This window comes from Fulmarus glacialis, unplaced genomic scaffold (assembly GCF_000690835.1).
Source record: "Fulmarus glacialis isolate BGI_N327 unplaced genomic scaffold, ASM69083v1 scaffold10517, whole genome shotgun sequence".
Lineage (NCBI taxonomy): Eukaryota > Metazoa > Chordata > Aves > Procellariiformes > Procellariidae > Fulmarus > Fulmarus glacialis.
In genome coordinates this window covers 1-25,143 of record NW_009225098.1, presented here as the reverse complement: position 1 = coordinate 25,143, position 25,143 = coordinate 1, and the positions used below count along the sequence as shown (strand labels likewise).

General features: G+C 39.5%; 1 protein-coding gene across 1 annotated transcript in view; it reads left to right on the top strand.

Moving 5' to 3' along the window:
* The window catches only part of LOC104080101 (early endosome antigen 1-like), a gene marked incomplete at both ends in the record, with an annotated part of 32,812 nt that extends 10,534 nt beyond the window's left edge, over window positions 1-22,278 (top strand). Inside the window, 9 exons of the mRNA XM_009582371.1 lie at window positions 3,371-3,498; window positions 7,449-7,503; window positions 7,637-7,702; window positions 8,528-8,567; window positions 9,411-9,518; window positions 9,605-9,726; window positions 11,332-11,487; window positions 17,017-17,133; window positions 21,940-22,278. Coding sequence (XP_009580666.1) covers window positions 3,371-3,498; window positions 7,449-7,503; window positions 7,637-7,702; window positions 8,528-8,567; window positions 9,411-9,518; window positions 9,605-9,726; window positions 11,332-11,487; window positions 17,017-17,133; window positions 21,940-22,278 — 1,131 coding nt within the window. The remainder of the gene's footprint in view (window positions 1-3,370; window positions 3,499-7,448; window positions 7,504-7,636; window positions 7,703-8,527; window positions 8,568-9,410; window positions 9,519-9,604; window positions 9,727-11,331; window positions 11,488-17,016; window positions 17,134-21,939) is intronic.
* Window positions 22,279-25,143: the final 2,865 nt, after the last annotated feature.

Below are 25,143 nucleotides of genomic sequence, written 5' to 3'. Positions count from 1 at the left end.
AAGGAGTCTGTTAGTTAAGGGAGCCAAGTGCAGACTTAATGGAAAGGACATCTCAGCTCTCCCAAGTTGCGGTGACCAGTGTTACATCTCATGGTTGTAACTACGCAATCTCCTCTCTGTCCAGGGCAGGCATGGTCCCGATATAGGAATATCTTGCACTTGATATAAATACCTGCAAACTAACAAAAATGCTTACGAGATTTAAGCATCTCAGACCATCAGGATTCTTCCCCTCTTCCTTCTTCTCACACATTTGTCTTTAGATTGGTAAAATACACTTTTGCATATATTTCCAAAATTCATCTCAAGATGATGCTGAGAGAGAGATATTTTTATGACTGTATTTCATCTCTTTTTTAAAAAAAAACTTAAGTGAGAGATCCACTGACCCCAGTCCCTGATCAAGATTGTCACCTGGGGCTAATAGTTGCAGGCCCAGGAAACCTTTACACTTCTGTCTGTTACTGTCTGGTGCTCGGCAAGATCCTGAAGATTCTGATTTTCTTCCTCTAAAGAGAACTGAATTAATGCTGCTGGCATCAGAGTCAACATCTGAATACTGTCAGCCTGCAAGACGCAGCCGGGTGCTGGGTTTGTGCAGTTTAAGGCTCTGATGTGCGAGCAGTGGTGCCTGCGGCTGCAGGAGCCGGTGTTCCTGCCCACCCCAGCTCTGCACAGGAAGGATGACGTTTTCCCTGGCGAGGATGCCCCATTGCAGAAGGGTGACATCTTACTCTGTTAGACGTTGTGCGTCAGACCTCTGGGAAACGTTGCATTAGAGTAAGGGTGCGTGTGAGAGCTGTAACCCAGTGCTGACTCCAACAGCGCTAGGTCCCTCAAAAGCAAGGCCAGCCGTGGTCATGGCAGTGCCGGTGGAGAGGCTGGGGCTGGTGGGTGATGAGCTTCTTACCCCTGCCCATGTGAGAAGAAGGTGGTTTCTGCCATAAAGAGGAGGTTTTGTCCATGCTTCCCCCCTCTGCCGGTGACAGCGTGACAGCCTCCCAAGAGCTCCCGTCCACCCCGTGGGCTCTCAGCCACAGCACGTTCTCTTGCCTCGGCAGCTCTCCTCTGCCTCTGGCCCCTCGTCCTTGCAGCCACTGCCTTCAGATCTGCCTGCCTGCCTGGGAGATCTTGGGCTGACTTTGCCTAATAATTGAGGCAAATGGTTGATTGCTGTTCCCTCGGGCTAATTGCATATATAATCCATTCTTTCCTCTTCTCCAGGGCTCCTCTTTCCACAGAATAAAACACAACCAAAAAAAAACCGGCAAAAAACCAAGCAAAGAAACAGACGTTGCTGTTTAAATGGGAAGAAATAAAGGGCAAAAAGAAGGAGAGGCCGGAGTAATTTTCTACACTCGCTCTTTCCAGATGCACTTCCTGGTGCTATGAGGAACATTTGCTTTTCTCTGTAAACAGCAGAACTTCCCATCGCTGGGAAACTAAACTAAACATTGAGAACTGCTCAGTAGCATTGAATCCCAGAAGGATGCTGTTGCAGCATTACTGTGAGACTGACTGCTTTCATCTACTAGGAAAAATAAATCCCTTGCTTTTTGACCCCTCCTGTAGTTCATTGCCGTTGCTATTTGCCAGGAATCTCCCTCTGGTTCTGCTCAGAGTGACGGTCACTGCCATCATATGATTATACGCTAATTGTATCAGATAAACATTACTGGGAGCCTAGTAGTTTAACCAATTTTCTGCACCCATTTTTGCACATCTACATACATATGAGTTAACTTGGTTTAATCTGGAGTGAAACTGTGCTGATCAATTCTGAAAATAAATAAATGATTGTTAAGGGTAAATGCCTGCTGTCTGCTTAGGAAGGAGTATACTGTTTTGTTTGATCTAGTTGTGCCGAAATTAGTGTTCAATATGATATGTGGTGGGTTTGACAGGCAACTGTATTTAGTTATTTATTTCTGAAACACTAAACAAGTAATAGCAGTTAAGAAGTCCCTGTTCAGTGCTCTGGAGCTGTGGACGTGTTTGAGTAGCTGAATGTGATGATTCTCCTGGGTTAAATCCATGTAAGTGTTTGGTTGTTGAATTCTTAGTGACTAGTGAAATAAAATATTATGAATGTCAAGTTAGAAAATGAGTCCTATTGTGGTTATCAACATACACATTCAGTATGTTCATTTTGTGCTAATGTTTAAAGTTTTGTGGCTTGTCTCGTAACATCCAAAAACAAAGTTAAGAGAAGAAAAGGAGTGTCAAAACTCTTCATATGTCCTTCAGAAATCGTGCGGGAGCATATGTTACATGAAGTGTGATAATCCCCCAGGAGTACTCTCATCTTGGATATTGGAGAGCCTTGGGTTAGCGTTGGAGTGTGCTACAATTTGTACTGGCATAAGGGACTTCAGGGTAACATATAAATATGCAAAAGCATATTTGAAATGAAGATAAGAAACAGGGGGCCTTAATCTCAGTTACACGAAGTTCTCTCTGCACAGCTTGGAATTACAGGAAGCCTTTAACCTGAGACTAAATTGTTTTCTCTGCCTTCCTGTAAATGGGAATTGGGCTCGGAGTTCGCATGGTAACCAAATGAGTGAAGAACCAATATAAAGTCCAGCACTTAAAAGCAGGTGTAATAGGTTGCTAGTTAAAATGAGGTGGATGGTACTTCTGATAAATGGCAGTTTGGACACTCCCCAAATGTTTAGAGTACATAATATTTACTGTTTGCATTTGTCTGTGGGCTAATAGGTAGAATGAGGGCATCACTTTGCTAAATTTTCGCTCTGGTAATCTTGCAGTAAATATGCTGGAATGAAAATGGATGATTTCTGATTCTTGAGGTAGTATTTCTCTGAATTGCGTTTATTAATTAATTTTATGCAAGGTAAAAAGTGGTTCTTAATCTTCTGGCCCATACTAAAATCAGTAGCCTAAATATGGTGGTAATAGGTGTATGAATAGCTGTACTTTAGAGTGGGTTTTTGTATCTCCTTTTTTAAGACCAAACTCCAAACCCTACCTCCTCTTTGGAAGAAGAATCTGATTTTATGAAAAGTTGTATGAAAAATTCTTTTCTTGGGGGGGGAAGAAATTGCAGAGCAGTCCTTCTGAAATTACTTCTTATTTTTCTAAATAAAGGTTTTGTTGCTAGTATGTAATGCTGTTGGGAAAAAAATCACTGAATAATGGAATATGACTTTTGTAGGCATTTTCTAACCTTTTAACTGCCAAAACTGTTATCAGAACATGAAATAATTAGTATGGATCTTAACAATTGTATTTGTTACCTTTTAGATGCGCAAACAAAATTCAGAATTCTGTGTAAAAATAAGATGGAAAAAAATAAAATTTTACTTCTCACCTCTTTTTTTTTTTTTCCTTTTCCTTTTTATAATAGGGCTTTATTTGTCCTCTCTGTATGAAGTCTCATGGATCAGCTGAGGAGCTGTTCAAGCACTATGAAGCAGTTCATAATTCTGGCATTGATTCAACTCATGGAGGGGAAGGTCATCTGTCACCGGAAAGGTGCAACAGTACTCATTTGTGCATGTGCTTTTGTGTCAATGTTGAGCTGCTTCTAATTACACTGAAGGATGTATTAATATGAACACTTAATTATGTAGTCAAGTATTTAAATGTTCATGCCTCATTTCCAACTACAGTTAAAAAGCAGCTTGAAACTTGCATTGACTGATACTGATCTGACAGTAAATGAAAATCAGATACACATGTTTATATTGTTAATTAAATCACCTGTTTCTCATGCAGCTGGCAATGCAATATTACACACTGGAATGATTTTTAGGAGTGTGGCAGAAAAAATACAGGTTCCTCCTAATTTCTGGCACAGAGCTGAAATTTCATCTTTTGAGGGTGGGGGATGACAACCTTGAAGATAGAGGACAAACCTGATTTTGTCCCTGGGTAGTTAGGGTACGTACTGGGTAATTACAACATCAGTATTTGCCTAAATAGGTTCCCGTATTACCTTGTTATCTGCAAATCTGAGAAGTTTCTGTCTGTGTCACTAATTCTCCTGTGTTCCAGAAACATCACGTTGAACTTCAGAAATCTTCTCTAATTGATTTTATTTAACTGTTTGGTCAAAACTGTATTGTTAAATATATTCCTAGGAAACATATCAGGTTGTTTTATTTTTGAGAGCAGCGGTATGTAGCAGGAACTGATAATGGGAAACTTTCTCTAGAAAAGTTTAACTGAGTAGTCTGCCTGTGTGGGAGTAATCCCTTGTGTTGGTTTGGGGAGCTTTTTCGTAGGGGTAAAATTTACGTAGATTTCCTTTTGCTTCCTGCTAGTTCTTTTTCTGTTGAGTGTTTATTTTGGACTGTTATAAATGACAGTCCATGCTGCTGTTTTGTCACACTCCCCCAAACTCTCTTGGTGTGTACACAGCAGTGTCAGAGTGAGCAGCTGCCTGTGGCCTCATTCAGCAAGCGGACGTACACACCGCGCAACCCCGCGGGTGGTCACCGGCTAACGCTGGCTTCTGCTGATGCTGGGAAGTAAATGGTTCAAATGTTTTGTCACTAGTAGAACTGTGACCCAAAATGATAAATAATAACATTGAAAGAAATACATGTATTTATGTAACTAACTCAAGAGAGGATGGTTCTTCAGTGAGAAAAGAGTGTGGAAGGTAACATACTTCAGTTGTTAACTGAACGAAGATCCGTATCTCCCCAGTATTGTGCAGAGCTGGCAATCCAGTAAGAGCCAGCATTAGCAGAGGTCATGTCTTCATGCACGGATGGGCCCTTCCTTGTGGATAGCTGCCTTCTCTCCCAGCTGCTGCAACAAAAGAAATCAAAATTAGGGCTTTATATAGGAGAAAGTGGTAGGGTACTAGTGGAGTTCTATTGGGTTTCCTATGTGCACAATTATTCAAGAATGAGTATGTCTTCTCTGTCTGATTTAAGTCTTTTCGGAGCGATATAACATAGACCTGAAATACTCTTAGTAGAATGATAGCATTCACATGGGGCAATTATTGGTCATAACTGTATTGTTTATATAGTTTATGAAAAATTTATTTTTATGCCTGCAAGTTTCCAATGTCAACCAGATGTTGGCTGGTGAAATTTATTTATTTTTTGCCTGGCTCTTGACAGTTTAGGGACAAGTGGTTTTGTTTTCTCTCATATAATTGAAAAAGTGGACAAGGTCAGGGAGGTTGGGTGGAGTGAAGGGAGTCTGGTGAGAGCTGTTGTGTTACACATGAGCTATTTCTTCCTACTAGTGTGGCATTCTTTAATGTTTCTCAGTTGCATGCTTGCTTGAGAAAACTCTCATTCAACATAAACATGTTTTACCAAGACTTGGAATACCGCATTAAAGAAATATTGCCGCCTGCAGCAGGGAACCATTCTGTTAGCGGTCTAGGAGTGAAGCTTACTTGTAATTCATAGGACCAAGACTGGGAGGTAAAGTTCATTATTTAGTCAATAGAGAAGGCTAGGTACTATGGATTACATTGTGTCCTCTTCCCCCCACCCTCCCAATAAACTACCATAATTAAGTGCCAAGAGTAAATTGTGTAACTCTGCCCAGCACGATTTATCAAGGCCATTGGTACTTGGTGCTAGGATGGAGGCACTGGCATTACAGGTGGAGAACAGAGTAGAGCATAAGGAAAAGGTAGTAAGGATTTGCCAGGTGGTGAGGCTGAGGAGATGTGCTGAGAGGAGGAAGGGATTGTAACAGCCCTAGCAGAAAAGGAGGTTTGATGAGGATTTGCATGGCAGTAAGAAAAACAAAGTTACAGTGTCTAGAGTGATCCCTTACACTTCCCTCCCCCGCCCCTTCATTTTCCACTGGTCAGTTAAACTGAATTTAAGTTTCATCTTAAAACTGGCAAGCAAAACTGTGTTGGGAATATCAAGGCAACTACTGTAGAAGGGTTCTTGCATTACAAACTCTCTCCCTTCCCCTCCTCCTCCCCTCCTTCTTCCCCTCTACTACAAACTATTTTTATACAGCTCAAAACCTTTTATCTGCTACAAAGACCAGAACATCTTAAATGCTTTAGTATTGCAGATCTGGTATATGTTCAGGCCCAACTTCAATATAGTTAGCTGTTTCACCTGCCAGAGATTTCATTTATAATCTTATGTGTGAATATTAGCTGATTTACTTACTCTTACTTATACTGGTTTATTTACTCTTATACTGGTGAGAAAGCTGCTCCTTCTTCTCCACCCACAATCAATGTATGGGTTTTGGATTACAGCTACACCTGTCTCAGTAAAGTTGTATTTGCAAACCTCCAGTGATGTCTCACACAGGCAGAATAACACGTAAATAGCAGAAAATCTTCCTCTGAAAAAAATGAGCCTCCCAATATGTTTTTTTGCCATTAAAATTGGTCCACCTTGGAGTTCTTGCGTAACTGGTTCAAGTGCGTGTGTTTCACTTGCTTCTTGATGACCCTCACCTCATGTTAATATGCTAATGTAGGCTGAATCTATTCCTTCCCAGTTTAGCTAAAGAATAGCTTGCTTTGGTGTTTTTTTTCTCCTAAGTATGAGATAATTTAAAAGAACATCTGTGGAGGAGGGGATAATGCAGCACAGCAGCAATAAAATTGTGTGGTATAAAACTGAGAGAATTTGTTGGCATTGGCACCCACACACATATATTCTGTGTACTCCTCAGTGTCGCTACTGCAGAAACAATAAGAAAGGATATGTTTGCATTATTTTAATGACCTGTGTATTCTACATTTGGAGTGGCTGTATCTCAGTAATGCAACATTATCCTTGTATGTATAGTTGTGCAATTCTGTAAGGAGACGTGTGATTTAGAAGGGTGCTGTCTAAATCAATTAGTGACAATTTTAGCCTTAGATCTTGTGTTCTTACATGACTGGAAGCTTGAGCACAAAATTTGAGAATTTAAAATCCTAAGGCTTTGAACAGTCAGACCATTAAGTGAGTGTATCTGTGGGGCATACCGACTTGCTGTGTGGATGAAAAATTATGTAACTGCATATTTCAAAAGGAGTAAGATAGCGTGCGGTCTCTTAGCAGTGTTCCTTTACATGGTACAGAAAGTGAAGGAGAATAGACCTGTCCTCTTCATAAAAAGGCATGCAAAACAGTTAGATGTCCCAATGCATAGCTTTGCCATTCTGAGCTCATGTGGTTCAGCTGATGCACTGATTTAGATTTACATTCTGTTTTCATGAGACTTTTTGCGTATCTATTTCTTTGCTTATCCAATTAATATGTTTAGCATTTTTCAAGTGATATGCAAAGTAAACTAATAAGTATCTATTAACCCGGTTTGTTCCAAGTTTCAAAAAATCTAAAAATAACTATTTATAATTATGTAAGTTATATTTATGTAGTACATGGCTTTCATTCCAGTTATTTAATACACGTTATAACCTGTATGTAATTGGCAAAATATAACCACTGTGTATTCATTTTCTCCACTCCGTGGATATATTTATTCAGAGATGAAGTATCACTGCTCCGACAAGAAGTCCAAGATTTGCAAGCTTCGCTAAAGGTCGGAAATGTATTTTACTTGCACTTGGTTCTTTGTTTTAAATTGCAGAGTGTTCCACTGTCTTAAACAACCAAATTTACAGTTCTTTCTCCCCCATCTCCTTTTTTTTTTTTATTTCATTTTTTGCCCCTAGGAGGAGAGGTGGTATTCAGAAGAGCTGAAGAAAGAACTAGAGAAATTGCAGGGGCAGCGGCAGCAAGTAATTGCTTTAAAATACTTGAAGCAGGTTTATCATCAGCATTGACATTGAAGATTAATACCTTTTTTGTAAGGCACGTGGCCTGATTTAGTTAGTTCCATAATTTGAATATTGACATGTTCTTGAAAACAAAGCTAGTTATCTCTCCACAATGTAACTGTATATATAAATCTGAAGAACAAAGTTGGAGTAGATAATGATTCTTCCATACTACTCAGTACAAGTTCAGTTCAGACTTTTCCTTCTGTTGGGCTTATTCAGAACTCAGTTTATTAAACGTGGTGTTTCATCTGTTTACGAGAAAGGGCGATGGGGTCTTTCTTGTAAGAACTTTTGGAGAACTGTAGTATGTTTTCACAGATGTCCAGATGAACTGAACAAAAAGGCAAGGTAAATTGTGGTGTGTTGTGCCCTAAAGAAGCTCTCACTTCTTTTATTACTATGAGCTACTTAGATACTGGATTGTTACAGACCTCAGAAATTGCTTTGTAACAGAATGCCTTCTCAGAATGTATTTAATGATGTCTGTAACCTCTGTTTTTAGGGCAGATTTCAATATTGAGGAAAGGGAGGGGGAGGGGATTGCTACTGGAGTCTTGCAAGTCTGGAAGCCTGATAGTGTAGTGATACATGAAATGGAAAATCATCTTGGCCTTTTCCAGTCTTCCAGATATAACTGTTTGAAAGCAGGTATTTTTATATTGGTGTGCAGTATTTGAGCACAGAAGTCTTTATTTCCTTGTCTTTTCCAAAAACTGGATGAACTTTGGAATTAGTAGTTTTTATTCCTACTGTCTAATGATGCACTTATTCTGTTTTCTTAAGGATTCTAAGTCTGATGGATTGACAACGGCTACGTCTACAGGTGGCTAACATTTTATTATATTAATTTCTGCACTGTTCTGGAATTTCTGAATTTTTTTTCAGTGTAGCTTTTAGGTTTATGAAAAAGCACTTTTGGTAAATTAAAGAGCTAGAAAGCTGGAAAGGTACAATTACTGCAAAAAAAGTTCATTGTAAGTGCTTAAGATAGATAGCTCTTCATAGTTATAATCTGGGGAAATGTTCCAGAGGCTCGGGGTTTGTAATTTCTAGAAGTGAGACAGGAGTTCTCCTGACTCTGAAAGGAGTTCTCATGAGTAGTTTTGAACATGTTTTTAATCATTTCATGTATTCAAGCATTCAGTACAAATCTGTTGCTCAGAAAGACAGATTGTTGATATTTAAACTATAGCATTTGTCAGTGCTGGTTTTATTTAGTGTTTTTCTGTACTCACTGCTAGCAAAGAAAACAATGAATTTTTTTGTTTGTTTTTTCGTTTTGCAGACCAATAATTTTTGCTCTGTGTTTTTCTCCATGAGGCACTCATGGAATAAAATTTTCCTTATGTCTGCATAAAGTATCTGACTGATCATGATTAAAGAGCTTTTAATCGCAGTTCAGCAGCATGTTGCAGTGACCTGAAGTGCTATTTGTGACCAGTGAAAATCAATTTGTACTTAATCCTGCAGACTACTCAACTAGCAGCAGGTTCCAGCATCATGCTTGTAGATATTTAACTTCAGTATAGTTTTTCACTTTGCGAAGCTAATTGGATGTTAAGTGAATTTGGATTGCTTATTTACCTGCTGTGGTTTGTTATGGGCATGAGTAACTGTATTGTCCTAGCTATTCCAGAAAATAACACTGTTCTTTTTATGGAAATAGAATCATTAGAACGGCAACTAGAAGAGATCCAAGTAGAAAATTTTAACATTAAGCAAATGAAAGACTTATTTGAGCAAAAAGCAGCACAACTGGCCACTGAAATTGTGGGTAAGTATATTAACATGAGGTCTGATTCTGTTCTCTACTTGTGCAACTTGTGCAAGTGACCATTTATTCAACTTCCTTCTTATTAGATCTTAAATCAAAGTATGATGAAGAAATCAGCCTTCGGGAAGGTGCAGAACAGAAAGTGACAAACCTGACACAAGAACTGCAGAAGGAGAGGAGTACAGTGGAAGACTTAAAGACAGAGCTGGTATTCACATCACACTAATGTTTTTGTTATTTTCAAGTCAAGGAAGGGATATGCTTAAATGCTTGCAAATGCAGTTTTAAAGCAGTCAGACTCTGTTGAACTTGGAAACGTCTGCTTGTGGGCTGAAGAAGTTCAGAACACCATTGTTTCTGATCTGTTTCACTGACCTACATTTTCAGTGTTTTTCCAGTGAGGAAATATGTGTTGTTTCTGACTTCTATATTAAAATTTATACTATATTATAGTCTGCTTGTTTGATGCCCTACCCTTCAGCAATTTTGCAGGGTATTGCATGTATAGATGTCCTGTGCTGGCCTGTACTTGGAGCATGCCATTGCTGACTTCCACAGCTGTCTTTAGATCACCCTTTTTCCATGAGTTGTTACGCTCTGACTGTCCCTGGGCAGCTGCATTCATAGGAAGTGCTCAGAGAGGTGTTTTGTGACATGGTGGCTGAAGGGCTGGCAGCCGTCATCGCCATGCCTATGTTAATGTTGTCCCTCTTGCGCTTGGCTGGTAATACCAATGTGTGTGTATTCCAGGATGTTGGCTCCTGGTGACTTTTATATACAGCCATGGCTCCAGGGAGCAATCCCAGTGACTCAGCAGTCGTGCCGCTTCTAAAGCAGTAGTGAATGGGACTTCCTAGTTTCTCCCACTCAACCACTGCTTAGACTCTGGAGGAAGGTGGGACTCCTTTATTCCCCTTCTTCCCTGTAGTCGTCTGCCCCGAAGGGTTCATGAGTCCCTCTTGGCCCTGTCTAGCCACTGGACCTATCCATTCCTCTTTGTTTAGTTGTTTCTTGTCTTCCTTCTTCTGCATTCTTACCCTTTTCCTGTACCTTTTCTCTTCTAGATGCCAGCACTTCCTTTTCTCTTCTTTCTTCAGTGCCCAGTATTGCCTTTCCCCTCCCTTTTCCGTCCATAGCTTTTTGCTTTGAGGGATGTTTTGGTACTTTAGATGTAATTACCAACAGATTTTACCTATGGGTCTGGTATGAGGCATGCCTGACAGTTCCTTCAAGAAGTTTCCTTCAGCTGCCCTTTTTTTGTCTGTTGTGGTTTTCTGAAATAGTTCTTGAAGACACAGGCAGTACCATTATAAAAGTCTGTGTAGTGCTGGATTGTTATGTGTCTCAGTCCTGAGAGGGGCTTGTGAGTATTGCAGCAGTAAACTATAGTGACTTCAGATAAATTTCTTGCATGGATTCCCTGTCACTTCAATGTTTTCTCCCAGGGAAAGTCTCCCTCCTGTACCTAGCGATCTACCAGAAATTTAATCTTTGAGACCTTATCCCATTTGTCAGATTTGATTGAAATCAATCAACAAGTTCAAAGTTTAGTAGGCAAGAACTGACAACCAGCCATTAAATCCTGTTTCCTTTGGGAATGATACATAGTTTTCTGTGGGTTTGTTTTTTGGTTTTCTGTTTTGTTTTGTTTTCTTTTTTTTTTTTCTCTCTTTTTTTTTTCCTCCCAGCTGTACTACTGTATATGTCACCTTGTCTATAAATTGATGATTTGAAAGATTTTTAGAGATGACATTGACACTGGAAGCATGTCTGCCAACAGCATGTTGTTCATTGCTACTCCTTTACTTCTCAGCTACAAAGGCCTGGTATGGAAGATGTGGCTGTTCTGAAAAAGGAGCTGGTCCAAGTTCAGACGCTGATGGATAAAATGACACTGGAACGTGAGAGAGAATCTGAAAAGCTGAAAGACGAGTGCAAGCACTTGCAGGCAGAGCAGGCTAACTCGGAGGTAACAGTCATACCTAGAGATGTGTGTGTTAGCTTTGCCATGATTTTCCTATGAAAATGGAAAATATTAATTCATCATAATGAAAAAGCCTCTTTCTTAACTGAATCTTCTAACTTACCTAATAGACATGTTTCTTCATTACAATAAATTGGGTACGTCTGTCAATATCTACCCTCCAAAAGCCCCCATGCTTTTCGTTGCAAAACCTTTCCATAAAAAGTTATTACAAGAGCCCAATAGCAGAGGAAAAAGCCACTTGGCGGAGCTGCGCTCTTTCTATTGGGAGAGAGAAATAGAGCAATATCTGTGTGATTCAAAGACTTGTTTCCCTTATTGAGTACATGCGGGTAAAAACGTTGTTACTGAAAATGATGGTTTTGGTTAATATTTGAGTTGATATGTCTGAAAATGGATGCTAGAGTATTAAAATATATAAAAAGAGATTATTAATACAAAGTAGGTAATAATGTGAATATTCTTATAGGACATTTGATTCTTGAACTTACACAAGATTTAAAAATCTCAGTGGATATTGTAAACAGGTTTTCATTTTTGTTTCTTCTAGTTTTTACTGTCAAATGGGAAGCCTTTTTACACCTATGATTTATTGTAGGAATATTTTGTGTGTAAGGTACAAATCTGTTCTGCACACATCCCCCTGCCCCAGTCCACTGCATAATAGCCTCCAGGTGTTGCCTGTTACCCGCTAGAGCAGAAAGTGAGTGACTGCCAGGCCTCACCATGTCTTAAGGTCAAGATGTCAGGATGTCACCTGTAATCTGTTTCCAGGCAACAGCACCTTAGTTTTCCTCTCTTTGTTGTTGCAGTCTAAAGTAGAAAATAAAATCTATTGTTCTCATGTTAGTTGCTTTTTTTTTTATACATTTTTCCTCCTTTTTTTCCTGGATTTAAACCTTTTAATTTAATCCCTTTTAAAAGAGACCTCACCATCTACTTGAGTTGCTGAATATGCTGGTTTCTTCAGAAGTACTTTGTGAAGGCTTGCCTCTGCGTTGGCTGAGTCAGTGGAAGAAGCTTTAAATTGCTGATGGGAGATTTGAAAACATACAGAATTGATGATAACTCTGTGTTTAAGGAAGCAAAACTAACTGCCCCTCCCATAGCAAATATTCGGTTTTCTTGGTTTTGGTTCCCTGCTTTCCTGCCAGTGAGCACTTACACTTCCATGCAAGATGGAGAAAAAGGGATATAACAGCTCTGACTTGGATCTTTAAGAGGGAACCTTACTCCTCACACTGTCTCAGATCCCTCCTGGCTAAAGCCTGTTTGATGTTGTTTACCATGACAGTGAGGGAAATCTCTGACAGAGATAATGGCAAAAAATCCTAATAAAAATAGAGTATCACCGAAAAGGCTTTTGTCTAACATATTATTTATTCTACTGAGGAGTTGGTGAACCCATACCCTGCAGAAGAACTCTCTTGCTGGGTGTTGTTGCATCTCACTAGTGGGTTGGTTGGTATAATTTTACTAATGGATGACTTGACAGTGTAATGATCTTCACTGAAGACTGTCAGCTGTGTTTGAGACGTTTTAATTTTGCCCTTCCCCTTTTCTATTGTCCCCCACCAATGCAGCAATGCCAGCAAAACTTGTCAATGCAGAGCTGTGGTCCCTACTGAGGTGGGGTCCTTGCAGAATTCCCCAGCTTACATGAGGGAATGCCTAGAGTTTCTGCAGGGCTCCTAGATTCCTCTGTCCTGTTGAGATTTGTGGCTGTGAAGGATTCCTGACATCTTGTTATTCTGGGGTTTCATGTGCCCTAGATTTCAGAACTGCAGTTTTAGCTTTCTATTTCTTCATTTGCACTGCAGAGCTTTAGAGAAGTGCTGCCTGGCATTATTCTGAACTCTTAAGGGCTTTCCCTCCTGCCTCCCCCTGCAACAGATATGTTGATCTCCAGGAATTGTGCAAGGGTACAGTATTGTACTAAGCATGAATCTACCATTGTTTTCAAGTTAAAATTATGTATGCCAAGAGCTTCATCAGGCGTGAAAAAAGGAATATCACAGTTGGAGTTATGAATATAATGTGGTTATGTGACCATGTAAGTTGCTGCATAATTGTAATTTGGTTTTAACTGTGAGATCCCACAACTATGCTGCAGAATTTAAATTTCATTTCAAAGTACTGTCTCTGTAGTCTTTTGTGGTTTTGGATATTTAGTTTTCATTTGAAGATAAAATGACATAGTGACAAAGTGAAAAATCTTTCATCTTAAAACATTCTCACAGAAGCATGAATTGCTCCTGTTCCCCCAAATGTTTAAGTTATTAGCCATAACTAGACATAACTAGCCATTTTAAAATGTAGCTTTAAAGTGCAGCCTTTAACAGGAAAAAAGACAAATGAAGAAGGTTTTTTCAGTCCTCCTGGAAGTAACGGCAGATGGGCAGAAGGCTGCATGATGCCCCTGGCTGTTACTATGTGTTCATACAAGAAGTCTTAGATGTATGGAAGGGTTATAAAATACATTGCAGCAATTATAATAATATCAGATGTCTGTGCAGTATCATGAGTATGTATGAACCAGAGAAGACCGAGTTGCTTTCTGGCAGAACATGGTAAGCAGTGGCAGTCTGATTCTTCTCAGAAGTGTTGCTGTCTTCTCTGCTTAATTCCAACATATGACAATAATAGCCCAAGATGTGTTCAAAATAAAAGCTTTTTCTTTTCTTCTGATGTAAAGTGACAGATCAGGCGTTTTAAAAAAATAAAAATTACTCAAAGTCATAGTGGTGAAAACTTCTTTACTTCTCTTAAAAAAAACACAGCTGTGAAAAGTGTTAGCCATAAGAAAACAGGAAATGGAAGTCTTTCATTGGAAGTCCTTCGTTCTGGCCATAAAAGTTTGGCAATGTTACATCTCAGCTTTGCTCTTTAAGACCACCTCAAGGGCTGAAAGAGTAAAATGGTTCTTACACCATCCCTGGCTATTTTGCTGAGCTGACTGAGGATACATACATTAATATTGATTTCCAAAGTGAGACTTCTTTAAAATAAGTTAGATTTATGGCTTGGGTGAAGAGAATAACAAAGATCATCTTAAACCCTATGTGAGCATCTTCAAATGCTGCAGGAGAGGGCAGACGTGTTCTGTATACCTCTACAATTGTCACCTAAATGTATTAATTGTTTTCTTTTCTTCTTTTATCATAGAGTCATAGAATAGTTTGGGTTGGAAGGGACCTTTAAAGGTCATCTAGTCCAACCCCCCTGCCATGGGCAGGGACATCTTCAACTAGACCAGGTTGCTCAGAGCCCCGTCCAACCTGACTTTGAATGTTTCCAGGGATGGGGCATCTACCACCTCTCTGGGCAACGTGTTCCAGTGTTTCACCACCCTCATTGTAAAACATTCTTCCTTATAGCTAGTCTAAATCTACCCTCCTTTAGTTGAAAACCATTCCCCCTTGTCCTGTCGCAACAGGCCCTGCTAAAAAGTTTGCTGCCTTCTTATAAGCCCCTTTAAGTACTGAAAGGTGCAATAAGGTCTCCCCGAAGCCTTCTTTTCTCCAGGCTGAATAACCCCTCAGCTCCCTCAGCCTTTCTTCATCGGAGTGGCGTTCCATCCCCCTGATCGTTTTTGTGGCCCTCCTCTGGACCTGTTCCAACAGGTCCATGTCTTTCTTGTGCTGAGTGTTCCAGAGCTGGATGCAGTACTCCAGGTGGGGTCTCACCAGAAAGAAATGTTGGGTGTTATGCCTTATTTCAGTGTTGCACCTGAAACTCTGGTGTCTGGATCTCTCAGATGAATGTTCATTCTGATCTACTCCTTCCATGTTTAGTTTTTCACTATAGTGACTCCTGCATAGTAAACACATTATGAAAACAGCTGCACTGCTGTGGAGCTAAGCATTTCCATGAATCTCTGCCGATTAGGATTTGTTTCAGTATCTGATAAATCTTCATAAAATACAGGGCCTAGACTTGATTGTTAAGTTGAGTGCCCACAGAATTAAACAAGATTAGTAGATTAAATTATGGGCAAATTTAATAAAGCCAGGACTGTTTTTTTTTCCACTAAGCAAAGGCATTAAAAACACTGGAATATTTGAAAATAAATCTGAGGAAGTATGTCTACTAACAGCTTTTGTGACTGCTTATTTCCATCTTTCATCCATCCATTTTATTTTTTCTGCTTTCTAACGGAGACACTTAAATTTGAGGTAAATTTTTTTGAAAGCTTTTTATTCTTATAGTAGATTTCTGTTGTATCAAGATAATTTCAAGAGGTTGTTAAACAGATGCATTCCTGTTTGCTTATGGTTCATTAATCATACAGCCACATCAGCCAGACAATATCAGGAATGAATACTCATCCATGATATATTTCCACGTTAAGAATGGAATGTGGGACAGGCTTATTGAATTGTGAATGAGAGAAGTGTATCTTTATGCATATAAATTGCAATTCTAGTTTGAAAGGCTGCAGTGGTGTCCTTAGCAAGCTTCTGTGCATTTTCTGCATTATATTCTCTCAGTAGTGAAATATCCTAACATATCTCAGAAATATCTGAGAAAACTCTGTTTTCTGAGAACATCCTGGAATGTTTGTCTGCCAAAGACAGATCCCAGGATGTGTTTTAGCTAACAGCTCTGTCACAAAACAGCCTTGTAAAGCACAGCATTACAGAAAGTCAGAATTAATAACACTTTGTAGACATATACTATGTTCATATGTTCTCTTTGGTCTTTCTTTTTCTGTAGGGAGATTGTAAATAGTATGTTTATTGTCTGCTACTTCTGTTCTACTGCTTTAGTTCATTCTTGAATTCAGTATTTGTACCTTTGTGCTGAAATCTGTGGTTATGAGAACAATAGGAAAGAAAACTTCTTTAAAAAGGTCACTATTATGTAGTGTATTCAAAGCGAGTGCATTCATACACAGCATGCTTTAAGGCAGCCATTGTTACCCATCTAAAGTGCTTTTCTTGTTTGCTTTCATTACTGTAGTCAAATACTGTACAGTCATTGATATATTCTGTTTTGTACCAATCCTGTTTAATGAGGTGGTATTGTTATTCTGATTATGCTGGCCTGCAGGGTTGATGTGTCCAAAAGTCACACACCAAGTTTGCATCAGATGCCAGGCTCACTTCTAGTGCCTTTTCCAGTACGTTTCCCTTACCAGGGAGGCAAAGCTTTTGGCTGTATAACTGCAATGACTTGGGGGGGTTTCACCTTGAGCTAGAACTGCGATAATGATTAATGGATAATCTGTTGTGATTTTCTTCGGTTGTGGGCTCAACCTGGCATTTTCTATTGGACTGGGGCAAATTTATGTCTTCTGAAATAGGACATGAATGCATCTGAGCTGGGAAATTATGCTTAGTGGTACTTCTGTAGCTGATGGAGCTCTGAGATGAGTTTGCAGGTGATTTTTTTCTTAAGCTGTTTATTTGTATACAAAATGCTTTTTATTTTGCTACCAGACATCTTGCTTTTGTTTGGGTTATGCATGCAAAGCTTTGTTTTAAGTGCGGATTTTTCTGTTTGTCTGTTCAGGCTACCATTAACCAGTTAAGAGCTGAACTTGCCAAAGGACCTCAGGAGGTAGCTGTATATGTTCAGGAGCTGCAAAAACTTCAAAGTTCAGTCAAAGAGCTAGAACAGAAAAACCAGGTGAGAATGCTGTTGTTTCCTATGCTTGTCAGTTCACATTAAAATGGAAACACATCACACATTGCCTTGGGAAGAGCTGAAGACTGTGGCAAAACACTTCTTGGTGTTGCAGAAGTTGAGAATTCCTTTGCCATTTTGCTTAACACGAGGGATATCGTAATGTACAAGCAAACACTATATTTTAATGATCATCAGTATGTTACAACTGAAATCCTCAGTGTTGTTATGATCGCAGATTTCTAATTGCTGCAGTGTATGCTTACCTATCATTAAGCAGTATTGCCATCTCACACATTAAAAGAAAAAAGCAGTACTGTGAAATATTACAGTGTTTACCTAAAAATCGTAATTCAGAAGACATTTTGAACTCTCTTCATTGGTCTTCCAGTTTCTTAGCTTTTAGATTGCACTCCTGTCATACTTTCTGGCCTTTCATCAGAGTCATGAAGGGTAGAAAATTGAAATAAACTCCAGAAGCTTCTCAGCTTATAAGTATTCCTTGAGAGCTTTTATCAAAGGCTTTGAACTTGCTGCATTTTGTATTTGCATTAAGAAAGCATGTGTTGTGGCGTAATAAACGGAGGTAAGGGAGGAAAGGAGACAAGGAGAGAGATGCACGCTGCTTTTTGTTGCATGTATATATAACACTGTATATGAACTGTACACATTACATATGTGTATTTACCAGCAAACTTGTCGATCTTGGAAAATAGGAAAGGACAGAGACCAAATGTAATCATATGTAATTATATTAAAGCAGCATTTGCAAAGAATATAAGAAGGTGCAATTAAAATTTAGTAAATTAAACTTGCCTTTAGTAGGATGACTCTTGGTTTGGCTCATTAAATCAGGTGCAGATCTAAAATGGTGAGAATTGTCATGCTGTACTTTTCCACAGACTAGCAACACTGAATCAAGCTTTTGGCAAAATTATTGCTATACGGTACAGAGCCCTTGCCTGAATATATTGCTATTCCATTAACAACATGGAATGAAACAGATTGATGCATAAGATAACCATACCTTAAGAGAGAGTCCTTTGCTATGTCAGGTTAATGCCAAATACCACTTGAGGAATAGGAAGAAAAGAAGTGGCAGCAAGCTACTTTTCCTCTTTCAGTTTCAGTGACTTAAAGCAGTTTACAGCCACCTCTTTATGCAGCTTTTTGAAAGGTGATATCCATAAGAATGGTATGCTAGCTAAGGAATCTTGGCCCTGGAGGACTTGGACCTAGAATTGGAAAAGGTAAGACTAGCTTCCCAAATAACAGAAATTGCTCCCCCTTGGAACAGTTTGCACTCCTTGAAGAAGCTGCCAGGGAGGGGGGGAGGAGCCATTAATGCGGAATAGAATATATTGCATTTTGCTATGTACATCCGTTTATAATTCCATTGCAATGCGGGAAGATATTTCTGTGAATTGACACAGAGTTTTTCAAGCTCATGTACAACCTAAAGCAAGCAAGCTGTTTCTTATATTTTTCAGGAGCTATACTGAGAAGAGCAGATGACAAGTAGATAAGATCAGTTCTCTGAGATAAGCAGGAACTGCCTTTCCTTCATTTGTAAAGCACTGTAATTATGGGGCTTGGCTTGCCTTGCAGAGGCCAGTAATGGCCTGTAGCCCAGAAGAGACCTAATGTGTGAAAAACCAGCGTATTCCCTGAAGTATAAGACTTGTAATTCCAAACCCATTGCATGTGGGGTTTTTTGTTTGTTTTCTTTTAGGAAAATTGTGATGCATTATCTACAGGGAAGAATGCTTTGTTTCCAACCTTCTACTGACGAAACTATTCTGAAATTTGATCAGTGACGACAGAGTTCGTTCTTTAATGTCTGGCCACTGTCACTACTAACATGTATTACATGTTTTTTTCCATGGAGCAGTTATAAAAGAAGGGATCAGTGTGGTGTTCCCCCTTGTATCTTGTGAGCTTTGAAGGCTCAAGGCTCTTTGCTGAGTGCTGGAACATACCATCATTCCCTCTTTCTTTTCTGTGGAAATCAAGGCTTGGGGAAGAGAGGTGGCTGGTGTGTGCCCACATATCCCTTTATATATCTGGGATGCAGCTGGCACAGGAAACACTGCTGGGTCCACTGATGTAACCTGAATGACCATAGCTTTGGCAGCTCTGTGGCCTCGAGTCTGCTTGTGGGCTTCAGTCACACACAGGGGTAGCAGGCTGTCGGGCAAACCCAGCATTTCTCTTGTGAAAGCAGCAGCAGCTGTTTGTGGCTCTGTCTGGCCATTCATGACTGCTGAAGGTGTTCAGCTGACAGGGGCAGTGGCTTTAAACACTGATATTTGTCGTTGTATTGCTCATCAGACCAGGGAGGAAGAGAGAAGAGTAGCACAAAATGTGGAGCAGCATCTCCAACCGTGTGTAGCTGCTGCTCTTGGCTGTCCTTTGGATAGCTTGTAAGGTGGAAGCACCTTACCTTTGCTGCTCTTGGCTGTCCTTTGGATAGCTTGTGAGGTGATGGTGAAGAGGCTTTTTTACATGGAATTCCTGAAAGCTTTCCAGAGTCTCAGTCTGCTTCAAAACAACATTAACTGTTTCTTTTTTCCTCCCCCCGCTGCAACTTTACTTGAAAATTTAAGTTAGTGGCCTGCGCTGACTCCTCACAAAGTAGGTCACAGCATTTCTACATGTGACGTGTGGATCTAGTTACGAAGTAGTAGTAATATTAATAACCTTAGTTCTAACTTGCCCAGCTATGATGAAAAACGTGCTGTAATGTGTTGGTATTTCAGGAACACGATTCAGTATGAATGTTAATGATCCTGCCTGGCCAGTTCTCTTTAATGAAAAGGGAGTTGCAACTTTATTTTATGTTCTGAGGGTGAAGCCTTTTCTAAAAGCAGCGGGAGCCTTGCCACTGGCCTTAGGAGGGTAAAGTGACACCTGACCTTAGTATGTTCTTCATGTACTCTATTCCTGCATTTTATATATGCATATATAAAAACTTCTGCATACCTGTAACAGCAACAAGTTGTTTTATTTTTCAAGAAACATTTCAAAATATACTACTTCAGGGCTAGAATTCAATAGCCAAACTTTAGTCTTGAGCCAGAATTTTTGGCTAAGTTGTATGCTTATGTAATTACATTTGTTCTCACATGGGTTGCTGGATGGCTAGATTTGTCATTTGCAAGATTGCTTGTTTTCTAACCTCTCTTTTTTTTATAGATTCTTCTGTTTATTTGGTTTATAATGACCAATGTAATCATCGTTTGTTAAAATCTGTAAAGAACAAAACTGTTCAACTGTTCAACTTATTTGAATAATTTTACAGCTTTTTTTTCTGGCAAAACAGGTTTCATCCCTGGATACTGTGCAGAAGTGCACTTTTAAGATGCCCAGCATAGCTAGAATTGCAGCACTATCTATCTTATCTTTGGAACAGTGTTATTCCAAAGTTGCAGAACTGTCTGAAGTTTTGATACATAAGACTGACCTCAGTGTTGGCATTTTTTCAGGCTGACATGCTAGAAGTGTTCTTTATTTTTCTGTATTTTAATTGAAAGGGTCACTAGAGAATACAGTAGTCACTGAAACTGCAGGAAGAACGCAAGCATTTAAAAGGTGTGCATGGTAATGCTTCACTGAGATAGTTATCACTAAGATGCTGCAATAAGTGGAACCTGCTGGTACATTTCAAGAAGGTGGAATGAATTACCTGGGTTGGACCATGACCAGGGCTTCCCTGCAACTGTATTTGTGTGCTTTGAAAAGTGCCGCTGGAAAACCAAAATGGTTCTCATGGCTTCTTTGTCCTGCTTGAAATTCTAGTTAGTGCCTCAGCTAAGCTTGGGGGAAAACCTAAGCTTTAATTATATCTTGTCCATTAAGATATTTAATTTCTACCTGAATATAGTTTTGATTAGTTCATGAAATTTGATAAAAATCATTACGTAATAGCTGTATTACTGAAAAGTATCTGTAAATAATTTTTTTTCAGTATTTGTCTCAGCGTGTAAATTTGATAGTATGACCTTAGACCCTGCAATATTTACTGTTGTTAACGTGGTAAGAAAAATCTGACGCTCAGCGATGTTCACATCTTTCCTTTAGGGAATTCCAATTTTTAGTGTTTTCAAACTCAAAGCACCATCCTCTTTGAGCTGATTTGTATGCAAGGAAATTAGATGGTATGAATTAAAATGTAAAAACATCATCTTCTAAAATGAAGGTTAAATCCTGAGTGTTTCATTCTGTGATTTATCAACATCACGAATTTTATTAGTTTTCACAGGTTCCTTCCATAATGTGGATAGTAGATCATACTGTAAGTATAGTGACAGGGCACAATTAGAATACTTCTAAAAATGACCAGCATGATGACTGCACAGGATTAGACAGGAATTAAACCACAAATGTTGTTGCTTAGGGAACTGTGTGAAGGACAGGGATACTTGAAAACTTCTTCTGTGTACTAATAACTAATAATTACTGTTTCAACTTTTCCCCAAGCAAATGCAGTTGTAATAACCTAGAATTTGAACATTCAGGGATAGCAAATTAGTCTTCAGGATACAGAAATAGAGTTTGAGTGGTGTTCTCAATAAGAGGAAGTGTATTTATGTGAGAATATGAAAAACAGTATTTCCAGTTGAAACTGTGTGCTGTATGGGCTCCAGAATTAACTTTTGTAATACGAAATACAGGTCAATATTTCCCTTAATAATGTTTTTGAGCAGTTTCTTCAGAGTTCAGCGTCAACACTTGAGAAGAAATCTGAATAATGCATTGAACAGCTGTAAGCAGAATTGCAATTGAATTGCTGTGTAACTCTCTTCATAGAGTCTGACTGAGAAGCTGCTGAAGAAAGAACAGGACTACACCCAGCTAGAAGAAAAACACAATGAAGTATCTGTGAGTAAGAAGAACGTGCAGGCAAGCTTTCACCAGAAAGACCTGGACTGCCAACAGCTTCAGGCAAAGCTGTCTGCATCTGAAGCCTCGATACAGAGATTACAGACAGAGCTAGCTGAGAGGGGGGAAGCAAGCCAGAAACTTAAAGAAGAGTTGTCCGAAGTAGAAACAAAGTACCAGCATCTCAAGGCAGAATGTAAACAGCTCCAGCAGCAGAGGGAGGAAAAAGAGCAGCATGGCCTGCAACTCCAAAGTGAGCTCAGTCAGGTAAGGTACCTTAAGCCTCCTAGACCATCCTATTGGGATGGTTCCTTAAACCATCCCATTAGGGTTTTTTAAACTGTGCATGCGTATTTTTCGTGCACATGCATTTGCATTTCCTTATTGAAGGGGAGTAACTAGCCAGTACTTGTGTTTGAATAAATATAAAGCTAGCTGGTGTTTGAATTGAATAAATATAAAGCATTCTTCCTAACACTGCAGAGAATGAGATACAATCACCTCTTCCCCTTAGAGAAATAAAGAAAACAACAGGCAAAAAGAAGAGGCTGTGATAAGAGTGCAGAAATTCTTTGGTATTTGTTTGTTGTTATGTTTGAATCTTTTTAGTAGATCCAGACTCTTGCAGGGGCAAATGAGGACAGTTGTAGCCCCTGTGTCACAATCAAACTCAGCAAGATCTACAGTTATAACCACCTTTCCACATTTTTATTTCTGGGAAGGCTAATGTAATATCTGTCTGTCTGTAGTATAATTCCCCTTTTTCTGAAAGGGAAACATCTTACTAATTCTGTTCTATCTGGAACTCTTCTTAAAACTATGTTTATAATTTCAGTTTTGAAGATTAAGGTTGAATGAGCATAAACTTTATAGCTTATTTCTCAGGTTCTGATTTGACTTTTTTTTGTACATGAATAAAAAAGGCTTTAGCTGATCTGAGACGGGTTTTTTGTCCACTCTTCTTCTCTTACAGTGTTAAATGAACTCTTTTTTCATCCTACAATTTTTCCTCTCCCCATTTTTTGTTGATGCATTCCCTGAAATAAGGGAAATATTGTCGAATGAGAGGGCAACCCAGAATATTGAGTTTCCATGACAAATATGGTAGCAGACAAATCCTAAGAAGTCAGCAAGGTTATTTATTGTGATTCAGTAAGGTAGATGAAGCTATAATGAATTTAGGTTATGAGAAAAACAAATTCAGATAGAGTATCAGAAGTAGTTTCACTTCTAGTAGTAGTAATTTTACTGCTCTATAGGAAGTTTGAGAAGAATGAGTCTTCGTTTTACATTAGAATTGAAGAATGCTTGATTTGCTTTAAAATTGAATAGTGAATACAGTAGGGAATACTTAGTGTGAAAAGCAGGGACCATTTGAAGTCTTAATATTGCTTCCTTTGTGTCTCTCCACAAACACTTTCTCTTTATGTTGCTGATAGCTATGAGAACACCCAGAGCATACGTTCCCCCACGGTTTACGTATTGTTCTGCTGAGTCCAATGAGTTATGGAAGCAGGACTTTCATATAACATTGAGCGTACTGAAATTTGAGGCTGGTTGAACTCTGTTTTATCTAGTGTCTTGGGGAGTAATGTGTTAGACTGGAGAAATATTTGTGCATCAGGAATCGTGTCCAGTCCTAAGATGGAAAAAATAATCTGGTTTTTTGTTAGTATGAAGTACTTCATTTTAATCTCTCGGCTAAAGCTTTATCATTTTAAAGTGAGTGTTTTTCAATTTTCAACCCTTTGTCAAGACTGAAATAGATTAAGTTGCAAGCTGTGCGTGTCTAGTTTATCTTGGAAGAACTGTGGCTTGGCAAAACTTCATTTATGTATGTATTACATCCGCAGAATAACTTTCCTTCTCCCATCAGTCTTCTGTCAGGGGGAGGGGAGATAATGGTATTAGTTATCTGCTTAGGAATTCTCACTTGGTAAAACTGCCTCAGTCTGCCTAGGCAACATGTGTGCAAGCTTCAGAAGAGGTTGAAGTTTCAACCAAGAGGTCGAAATCTGACAGCTGAAATCTGGCGTCAGCCTGAGAGGACGTTTTCAGGAAGGATTTTTGGGGTGGGAAAATGAAGGAGGAGGAAGGTAAATAAAGCATTGCTGAATGGATTCCTATGAAGGGAGATGGAGGCATTGCACATTCTCTGGTGATACCATTGGGAAGGAAGACAGTCTAAGCAAGAAAACCTGAACAAGCTGCTGGACCTAGGATGTGTTTTAGAATTGTATTGTACAAGAATAGTGGAGGAAAAAAAGCCCTTCATAGATGGTATAAAATAAAATTAAAGCCAAGCAAAAACTTCTCTTCTTCTCTCTCACTCCAAACAAGAGTTCAGTTACTATTGTCATGAAAAGGCTAAATTTCTTGTATTTGTTCACTTAATTTGTTCACCTCCCCGAGGAGGGCACACAGGAAGCTCACTACCGTGGACTTCAGGAGAGCAGATTTTGGCCTCTTCAGGGATCTGCTTGGTAGAGTGCCATGGGATAAAGCCCTGGAGGGAAGAGGGGCCCAAGAAAGCTGGTTAATATTCAAGGATCACCTCCTCCAAGCTCAGGAGCAATGCATCCCAACAAAGAGGAAGTCAGGCAAAAACGCCAGGAGGCCTACATGGATGAACAAGGAGCTCCTGGACAAACTCAAACACAAAAACAAAGCCTACAGAGGGTGGACGCAAGGGCAAGTAGCCTGGGAGGAATACAGAGAAATTGTCCAAGCAGCCAGGGATCAGGTTAGGAAAGCTAAAGTCCTGACAGAATTACATCTGGCCGGGGACGTCAAGGGCAACAAGAAAAGCTTCTATAGGTACATTGGGGATAAAAGGAAGGCTAGGGAAAACGTGGGCCCTCTCCGGAACAAAACGGGAGACCTGGTTACCCGGGATATGGGGAAGGTGGAGGTACTCAATGACTTTTTTGCCTCGGTCTTCACCGGCAAGTGCTCAAGCCTCACTGCCTGAGCCGCAGAAGGCAAAGGCAGGGACTGGGAGAATGAAGAGCCGCCCACTATAGGAGAAGATCAGGTTTGAGACCATCTAAGGAACCTGAAGGTGCACAAGTCCGTGGGACCTGATGAGATCCATCCGTGGGTCCTGAAGGAACTGGCAGATGAAGTTGCTAC